The sequence below is a fragment of the Scyliorhinus torazame genome, chromosome 6 (assembly GCF_047496885.1).
Source record: "Scyliorhinus torazame isolate Kashiwa2021f chromosome 6, sScyTor2.1, whole genome shotgun sequence".
NCBI classification, from domain to species: domain Eukaryota; kingdom Metazoa; phylum Chordata; class Chondrichthyes; order Carcharhiniformes; family Scyliorhinidae; genus Scyliorhinus; species Scyliorhinus torazame.
In genome coordinates, this window is record NC_092712.1 from 271,867,517 (window position 1) to 271,877,810 (window position 10,294).

Genomic DNA, 10,294 nt, shown 5'->3' on the forward strand with positions numbered 1-10,294 from the left:
ACATAATTTGTCATAAGCCCACAGCAATGGTTACAATCGTCATTCGCAGCACAATTCCAATCAGCTCATATTGAACTGAACTTGAAAACTGTGTAGCCTGGGGTTTCTGTTATGAGTGGGATTGGTGCATACTGTACCCAAAATTGAGCTGATGTTGAGGTTTTCCTTCCTCTTCAAGTTTCCACTCAGACTTATTTGCTGAGCACTGAATGCAAAACCCACCAGAAAGCAGTATGACCGGGCAGTGATTGGTTTAAAAAATTTTGTTTTGACAAACATTCCATTATTAAGATAGAGTCATAGAGTTTTACAGTACTAAAAGAGGCCTTTTGGCCCATCATGTCTGCACCGGCCATCATGCCTCGTCTAAAAAGACAACTATCCCATGTGCCTTCTTAAGTTAAGAGGGGTGACCTTGTGCAGTTTCATTAATGCAGCTGAAATGGGTTTATTACAAAAAACTGCATTTTTAATAAGAGAGCCTCAGCTACCACCAGTATAGAGATCATCAATAACTGAAAAGCACTTTACAAAGACTACAAAGAACATACTAGCTATGTTGATTTACAAAAGTACTTTTCTCAGTAAATTAAGAAAAAATTCAGTCATCTAAACTGTGCCTGTTAGTGCCTCACCCTGTGAGAAACAAATATTTAATTTTAAGGGCCGCATTGAAGGCCACCAACAGGCACAACCAGTGGAACATGGAAAGGAAAGGAATCTGATACGAAATGTGACTAGGTTTGAGAGTAGAGCCATTTTCTAGCATGACGTTTTTTTAAACAAGCACGAAAGGTCGCGGAAACTCGATTGCTACAAAGTTCCACGATCATTTCCACTGGTTTGGGTGATTTGGGGCAAATTGTGACAATACAATCCAGTACAAACTGCAGGGGCTGGATATTCCTTCTGGGAGCAGGAAAGCAAACTTGGAAATGTTTCTGAGTCCTGAATATGGCCCTGGGGTGGTTCTTTGGCCTAACACCTTAAACCCAAGTCCCCTGATTCTAAATCCCTCTGCCATAGGGAACTATTTCTATCTACTCTGTATAGACCACCTCTGGTTTGAACACCTATATCAAATCTTCTCTCAACCTTTTTTTCAAGTAGAACAAGCCCAGCTTCTACGACATATCTTTCCAACTGAATTCGCTCATTCCTGGTACCGTTTTTGCAAATCTTTTCTGCATCCTCTCAAAAGCCTTCACATCCGCCCTGAAGTGCAGCACACAGAATTGGACACACGACTCCAGTGGTGGACAAACCAGTGGTTGATAAAGATTTATCATGGCTTCTTTGTTGTTGCTCTTGTGGCTCAATTTACAACGCCCAGGATACTGTTTGCCTTTTAACCACTTTCTCAACCAGCCATCTTTGATGATTTGAGCTCAGAGATTCCCCTTGCCTCTCCTCCACTGAGCTCTCTGATCCTGCATCCTTTGAGAATTCTACCCTTTAGTTTATATTGCCTCTCCTTGTTCATCCTGCCAAAATGTATCACCACGTTTCTCTGCATTAAGTTTCTTCACCACTTATCCATCAATTTCACCAACACAACTCACAGTTCAAAACATTAGTCTACAAATGTTGAAATTGTATCTTGTACATCCAAGTCTATTTCATTAATATATAGCAAGAAGGGGGCGGCAAAGTGGTGCAGTGGTTAGCACTGCTGCATCACAGCGCTGAGGACCCGGGTTCGATCGCAGCCCCAGGTCACTGTCCGTGTGGAGTTAATAATAATAATCACTTATTGTCACAAGTAGGTTTCAATGAAGTTCATGTGGAAAACCCCTAGTCGCCACATTCCGGCACCTGTTCAGGGATGCCGGTACGGGAATTGAACCCGCGCTGCTGCCTTGTTCTGCATTACAAGCCAGCTATTTCGCCCAGTGTGCTAAACAGCTCCTGCTAAACCAGTTTGCACATTCTCCCCATTTTTGCGTGGGTCTCTACCTCCACAACCCAAAAGATGTGCAGATTGGCCACGTTATAATTCGGGAAAAAATTGGATACTCTAACTTTATATTTTAAAAAATTAATATATAGTTGGAAAGCAGCGGTCCTAGCACTGACACCCAGGGAAGACTAAGGTATACCACCCTCCAGTCTGAAAAACACGTTTACCACTAACTACTCAGACAATTTTATATCCAGGCTGCCACTGTCCCTTTTATATTACATGGGTTTCAACTGTGTCAACTACTTCTGAGGACCCCATCATCACAGAATCCAAGCCCTCTGCCAATTTGATTCATTCCAAATGATATCAAGAAATAGATCAGCACACAAGAATGAACAAAAACGAGAGACCCTGACAACATCCCAACAGTGGAGCTAAAGAGTTGTGCTCTAGAACTAGCAATGTACCTAGCTGAGTTGTTCTAGTATCGCCACAACACTAGCATCTACACAGCAATGTGGAAAATTGTCTAGGTATATCCTATCCACAAAAAGCAAGACACCGGGCGTGACTTACAGGCCGCCGGAGTCGGTCGTGGACGCAGCCAGTACATCCGGAAATGCCTCTCTCGGGATTCCCAATGGTCATTAAGCCTCGCGAGATCGAAGAAGATCTCACGACATGTCGTGATCTGGATCCTGCCCACAATGGGCGGGACCCAGACTCGCATAACTAAAAAGGCTTAAAAGCTCACTTAGCCGGATTCAATGGCCACCCGACATCTATCGGCCTTGCCGAGGAGATCCCAGCCAGGCACCGTTTAGCACTGGTCCCCGCAAATGTGGATCAGGCAAAACGGCATTCGGGGAAGGGGGGGGGGGTATCCCATGCAATCGGAGGCCCTCGGGTGGTTGACCTCTGGCTGGATTGGCACAGCTGGTGCCACCTGGGAAACTTGGTGCTGCCAACCTAACACCCTGGTAATATGACATAGGCATTCTGACAGTGCCAGACTGCTCAGGTGGCACTGTCAGGTTGGCAGGGGCATTCCCTGGGTGCCAGGCTGACTGTACCAAGGTGCCAGGCTGGCATTTTGCCCATACCAGGGTTCAGGCCCGGGTGATGTCCTTCCCATGTGGGGTGTAGGGGACCCCCTCCTAACAGGCGAGTTAACTAGCACAAAATTCCGTTCACTCAACAGCCCTGTTCACGCTTCAAATCCCTCCATGACCTGTTCTCTCCCTATCTCTTTTTTTTTTAAATTAATTTAGAGTACCCAATTAATATTTTCCAATTAAGGGGCAATTTAGCATGTTCAATCCACCTACCTTGCACATCTTTGGGTTGTGGGGGCGAAACCCATGCAAACATGGGGAGAATGTGCAAACTCCACACGGACAGTGACCCAGAGCTGGGATCGAACCTGGGACCTCGGCGCCGTGAGACTGCAGTGCTACCACTGCGCCACCATGCTGCCCGTCTCTCCCTATCTCTGTCCTCTCCTCCAGCCCTAAAATCCTCTGCGACATCTGCACTCTTTTAATTCTAGCTTCATGATCATCTCCAATTTTATCATTCCACTGTGTCTTCAACTACTGAGGCCATACGTTATGAAATTCCCTCAGTAAATCACCCTGCCTCTCGACTTCACTTTCCTCTTCTCATACGTATACTCCTTCAACCTTCCTCAGTGACCCAAGCATTTGGTCACTTGCCGAGTATCTCCTTATGCGGCATTTTATTTGATTATGCCTCTACAAAATGCCTTGAACTATTTTATTGTGTTAAAGGAGTTGTTTCATCTCCCACAATCAAAATTCGGAGGAACACCATTTACCAGAAACTTATCTGGACCAGCCACATAATGCTGTGGCCGCAAGAGCAGAACAGAGGCTGGGAATTCTGCAGTACATGACTCACCATCTGACTCCCCAACACCTATCTACCACCTACAAGATGCAAGTCAGGAGTGCGATGGCATATTCTCCATTTGTCTGGACGAGTCCAGTTCCAACAGCACTCAAAAAGGTTTGATGCCATTCAGGACAAAGCAGCCCGCTTGACTGGCACCTTAAACATTCACTCCCTCCACCACTGGCATTAGCATGTACATCTCCAACAGAGGTTCTCAACCTGAACTTGGGCCATCTCCAGTAGGGGTTTTCAATATTTTTGAGTTTGAAGGACTCCCTCTCATGTCAAAAAATTCTACAGGCTCCTATAATACAACACAATGTTTGTCTGAATAACAATTAGTTATAAAATTAAACATATACATTCCTTATTTTTGTTTTACTTTTTTTTTTAATATATTTTATTCCAAACCATACAGGAAATTCCACATTCACAAAAACAAAATCAAATTACAAACAGATGGTCATTTTTCATCTCTTACAAATTTAACAAACTCTACCCCCAAAAATCGCTGTGCCCCCGCCCCATCTACTCGCTGGCGATAAACAGCTCCTTGAAAACAGAGACGAACAGCCTCAATCTGTAGGGGGTTCAATCTGTAGAAACCCCCTCCTCAGACCCCCTAAGGGCAAACTTTATTTTCTCCATTTGCAAAAATTCTGCCACATCCCCCAACCATGCCAAAACCCTCGGTGGCACTGCCAGCCTCCAACCCAGTAGGATTCGTCACCTGGCAATCAGAGAGACGAAGGCCACGACATCGACCCCCTTCCAGCCCAGCAACTCCGATATGCCAAAGATTGCCACCAAAGGACACGGCTCCACCCTCACAATCTTCGACAATTTCTCAAATACCAATGTCCAAAGGACGACCAATTTCGGGCAAGACCAAAACATATGTACATAATTTGCCGGTCCCCTTGGGCACCTCTCATGCCTATTCTCCACCTCCAGGAAGATCCTGCTCATCCGTGCACGAGTCATATGAGCCCTGCGAACCACGTTAAATTATATCAGGCTCATCCTAGCACAGGAGACGGTCAAGCTCACCCGATACAATATTTCACTCCAGACCTCTCCCCCAGTGCCACTCCCAGCTCCTGTTCCAACTTCCCATTTATCTCTACTAATGAAGCCGTTCCCATCTCCTGCAACCACCCATATATGTCAAAGAGCTCCCCTCCCAAAGCTCATCACTTGATAACAGTCTATCTAACAGTGGATGGCTCAGCAGCTGAGGGAATGAAGGAAACTCTTTTTGTATAAAGTCCCCACCTGTATGTGCTGTATTTCACTCCTCCTCGGGAGCTGATACTTCTCCTTCAATTCCTCCAGCCCCGCAAACTCCCTTCCACAAACAAATCCTGAAACCTCTCAACCCCCTCCCTATCCTATCCATCCCTGCCAACACAAACCTATAATTTCCACAGATAGATGACTGTACTGACATGGCCCCCCCAACCCAAAGGGCTGCCTAAGCTGGTTCCAAATCTTCAGGGATGCCACCAGCACCGGGCTCACTGTACACCTGGCCAGGGTAAACGAGAGAGGGACCGTAACCAGCGCCTTTAAACATGTTGCCTCGCAGGAGGCCTCCCCATTTGCACCTACTTCGATGCCCTCCCATCCCACCACCACCACACATTTTCCACATTCTCCACCCAATAATAATGTAGCAAATTTGGTAATGCCAGCCAACCCACCCCCGCTGTCCCCTCTGCAGGAAAGTTCTCCAGATCTTGGGGGTCTTACCTGCCCACACGAAGGCCGAAATTAACCTATCCACTGTCACAAAAAACACTTTTTGGGGGGGGGACTGAAACGTGAACAAAAACCTCGGGAGAATGTTCATTTTTATGGTCTGCACTCTATCCACCAAGGAGAGCATCCCACCTCTTCAGTTCCCCTCTCAACCTATCCACCAAGCTGGCCAAGTTCTATTTGTGCATCGTGGCCTAGTCGTGAGCCACCTGAAGACCAAGATAACTAAATCTCATCTTGGCCAGAAAGGCTCATACCTCCCTGAGAATTCACTGGAAATAGGTTTCTCACGTTGAGCTTATACCCCGAAGAGGAATGAAACTTCCCCATTATTTTCTCCATACATACAAGCAGATCCGAGACACATAGCAACAGATCGTCCACGTAGAGAGATATCTCCCCTTACTATGCCTTTCCAGTCCTTTGATGCCCAAAGTGCAATGGCCAGAGGCTCAATAGCTAACGCAAATAACAACAGAGACAACCAGCATCCCTGACTCGTGCCCCAATGGAGCCAGAAATATCCCGAATTCACCGCATTCGTCCTCACACTCGCCTTCACGGCAGCATAGAGCAATCTTACCAAGGATATGAACATTGGCCCAAACCTTCCCAGGACCTCGAACAGGTACCTCCACAGGAAATAATAACTTCTGGCATCTTCCCCCTAGACATGATCATCAGCATGTCCAGAGGCCACCTAATGTTACTCGACAACTCTCACCCCTTGACAAAGCCTGCCTGATCCTCAGAAACGCACCCTCCATCATCTTGCCAAAACCTCTGCCAGCACCTTCACACATCCATATTCAACAAGGAAATGGGCCTATAAGACCCACACTCCACTGGAACATTAAACTTCTTTGGGATCTGGGTAGCCCGGTGGCGCAGTGGGTTAGCCCTGTTGCCTCACGGCGCCGAGGTCCCAGGTTCGATCCCGGCTCTGGGTTACTGTCCGTGTGGAGTTTGCACATTCTCCCAGTATTTGCGTGGGTTTCACCCCCACAACCCAAAGATGTGCAAGGTAGGTGGATCGAACACGCTAAATTGCCCATTAATTGGAAAAAAAACCTGAATTGGGTACACTAAATTTATATTTAAAAAAACTTCTTTGGGATCAAGGAGATGTACCCCTTTGCCAACTTGGCCGGCAATCATTATGCATCAGCGCAATGTACTCCATAAATCGCTAGCTTTGAAAGCAGACCAAGGCAGGCCAGCAGCACGGTTCGATTCCCGTAACAGCCTCCCCGAACAAGCGCCAGAATGTGGCGACTGGGGGCTTTTCACAGTAACTTCATTTGAAGCCTACTTGTGACAATAAGCGATTTTCATTTATTTCATTATCTCCTGCAGTCCCAATGGTGCCACTAGTCCCTATCCCTCCTCCACCACCGAGAATTCCAACCTGTCCAGAAAGTGCTCCATATGTGTTCTCTGCCCGGGGCTTGGACCTATGCAACCCCTGATAAAATGCCTCAAATGCCCAGTTAATTTTTAACAGGGTCATCACCAGCACTGCCTCCACCCACCCCTAGCCTGTGCTATCTCCCGTGTGGCCACCTGCTGTCTTCCCTATCAATATCGAACTCCACCTTTAACTTCTTCCTTTCCGCTAACAGCTCTCTAGTCGGGGCCGCTGAATACCTTCGGTCCATTTCCACACTAACCTCGACCAACCTTTGCCTTGCCGCCCTCTCAACCTTATCCCTGTGGACCTTATAGGATATTACCTCCCCCCTAATCACTGCCTTCAACACTTCCCAAACCATGGAGGCCGAAACCTTCCTGTTCTGGTTAAGCTCCACATAGTCCTCTATTGCCGAGGCTACCTACTCGCAGAACTTCTCGTCTGCCAGGAGCGCCAAATCTAATCTCCCCGGAGGACGCTAGGCTATTTTTGTTTTACTTAATGTGAAACTTGCTGCTGGTGCGGAGCAAAAATTCTGCCAAGACATGGAGATATCTTCAAAAACCACAAGCGCATTTCATGCTCCATGTTCACCCTTATTCAATAGTGCTGAAATTAGACTGTCAACTGGCTTGATAGAGGTATATTGAAGTTAGCATCTTGACACTTTATCAACTTCAATGGCAGTGCCATTCAAACCAGTAGAATGCTGGTGATACCCGATGGTGCTAATGTTTGCTCCAGTGTCTCTTCATAACAAATTGAGAAGAATGCACCTGCTCAGACTGAGTGCTGTCTCCTTGCCAACATGACGGACTGATGACTGTGAATCGTTTGTGCCAAGTGATGGTTTCTATTCCCTCATTGTCTGTGTGGGGAGAGAGACTGAAGTGATACCGTACTGATGTTGCTTGATGACTTGGGGTTGAAACATAAAATTTTCTGGCCGGAGTTTTCCGGCTGTTCTCGCCAGTGGAATATTCCGGTTCCGCCGATGGTGAACCCCTGCCATGAGTCTCCCAGCAGCAGGGGGTGCATAGAACAGGCAACTCCTTTGGCAGCGATGCGGTCAGGAGATCCCGCCACCGACCAATGATGGGCACCTCCGCCACCGTGAAACACAACCCGGGGGAGTGCGGAAAATCCTGCCCGTAGCCTTGGATATTCTAACACTTGGGGGATTGGGTTTAATTTGTCCGCGCAATGGAGACATGAATCTACTGGTAAAACTTGTTGGGAACGCCGAGGAAGCTGCAGGCCCCAGTTGAGAATCCTTGGTCTACAAGAAGTATCTTTGACAACAGCTCTCAAACTTGTGGCATCTACCACTTCAAAAGCAGCAGAGATATGGTGACAGCATCACATCCAAGGTCCCCTCCAGAAAATATATCACTGTTCTATAATTGCTTTTGGGTTGAAATCCTGGAATTTCCTATTTACTCATGGGGGCACCTTCACCACACAGACCGACTGCAACCCCAGGGGGCAACTCAACACCACCGACTCAAGAGCAATAATAATGCTGGGGCAACAATAATAGCCCTTGCCAGCGATGCCCATCTCCCATCAGTGTAATTAAATAACTTGTCAATCTGTCATTATAGACAACCCCGTCATGGCCATCAGACATGCATGCTCTCTCGGATCACACTGCCAATAACATACTGAAGAAGGGCTGGAGGATCAACTGTAATATACTGAAGGAGAGTTGGCGGATTAACTGCAACACACTGAAGAAGGGCCAGAGGATCAACAGTATCAGACTGAACGACGGCTGGAGGATCAACAGCAACAGATTGAGTAAGGGCTGGAGGATCAGCAGCAACAGACTGAAATAGGGCTGGAGGATCAGGGGTTGTTGGTGGACGAGGGTTTTCTTACCTGGTCCAGCGGCACATTGAAGTGGACACTGAGCGGGTGGAACAATCTGGAACCCGTGGTTCTGAACGGGATGCTTGGCGGTTCTGCCATTCTGCATGATTGTGACGCGCTGCCGTCCTGCTGAAGGGGCTGGCGGACGGGCTGGCTGCAAGCTGCCGATCGCGCGCTCAAGCCGCCGTCCCAGTGCGCGCACTGACAACAACCCGCTCGCGGCTGGCTGGCTCTCCTCGCCGTCTGCGCTTGTGCTTCAAACCCCGCCGCGCGGCCCCGCCCCGGCCACACCCAACCCTGGGAGCGGCCGACCCACTTGAGCCGCCGCCTGCGATTGGCTGCGGCGCCGGTGGCGGCCCCGCCCCCGCCCCTCCCCGCTCCCGCGAGCTGGGCAGAGGACCGCGGTTGGCTGGCGGAGCTGTCACTCAGCTCAGCGTCCCGCCCCGCCCCCGGGCTGGGGGGAGCTTTGTGCTCAGGGTGGGGGCGCCTTGGAGGCCTTGTCGGACAAATGGGTTGGTGCCAACCGTGAGGATTGGGCTTCTTCAACCAAGTGAAGTGGTGAAGCACGTTTAAAGAAGCGGCTGTTGGAAGCGAGGTTCCAGGGATCCGTGTCTGGCAACGTCTCCCAGGTTACGGTTCTGGGAGGAGGGCGGGGGGCTTTGCTGCAGATAACATTTCAACACACAACACATCTGCGGCGTTACCTGTTGCTGCGACCTGCCGATCCCCAGTTACCTGACTAATTGCATTTTTGGTAGCTTTCCAAGAGGAGGAGAGAGAAAGGGCTTCCAAGTTCACACCCGATTCTTGATTTAATCCAGGAGTCACTCGATGTTAATCATTACGCAGGTCAACTAGAACTCGCACATTTACCTCACCAATCCTTTTGTTTTACAAATATTTCAGCCAGTGGAGTCGATGGTACGGATCCTCTGAACCTACACACGACGCCCGTGGTGACTGTAATAAAGACTCGGCGATTCGATTTTTTTTTAAAGCGTGAGAACCCTCCATCACGCAGATGCTGTTGCATTAAAGTTTCATCAAACTCGAGAGAGACGAAGACGTTTAAACAGCCCCCCCCCCCCCCCCCCAAACACTGGCTGACTGCAGTGCAGTGGCATGTTTGCCACATGTTTGTCATTTATTCAGTGCCACTTGTCGCACACATCACAGAAAAGGGTCAGCGACATTGGGACACAGACAGCAGCTTAAAGCCACAGGTTCAGTTAAACGTTCAGCTAGAGCAGATAAATAAAACGTCCTTTCTCCGGCTAATTATTTTCATTTTTTTTTAATAAACATTTTATTGAGGTATTTTTGGTACAGTAACAACAACAAAATAAACAATATACATGAAACCATAAACATAGTGCAAAAGCCGTTTACCTTTCATACAGGTCCCACCCTTATTACCCCCCTACTCAGACTAC

At 48.1% G+C, this 10,294-nt stretch overlaps 1 protein-coding gene across 2 annotated transcripts in view; it reads right to left on the reverse strand.

The window, feature by feature from the left end:
* The window catches only part of mboat1 (membrane bound O-acyltransferase domain containing 1), a 214,592-nt gene extending 205,481 nt beyond the window's left edge, over positions 1–9,111 (reverse strand). For both annotated transcript variants that reach the window (XM_072509701.1, XM_072509700.1), the window contains exon 1: positions 8,871–9,111. In XM_072509701.1, coding sequence (XP_072365802.1) covers positions 8,871–8,960 — 90 coding nt within the window. In that variant the 5' untranslated portion in view covers positions 8,961–9,111. The remainder of the gene's footprint in view (positions 1–8,870) is intronic.
* Positions 9,112–10,294: the final 1,183 nt, after the last annotated feature.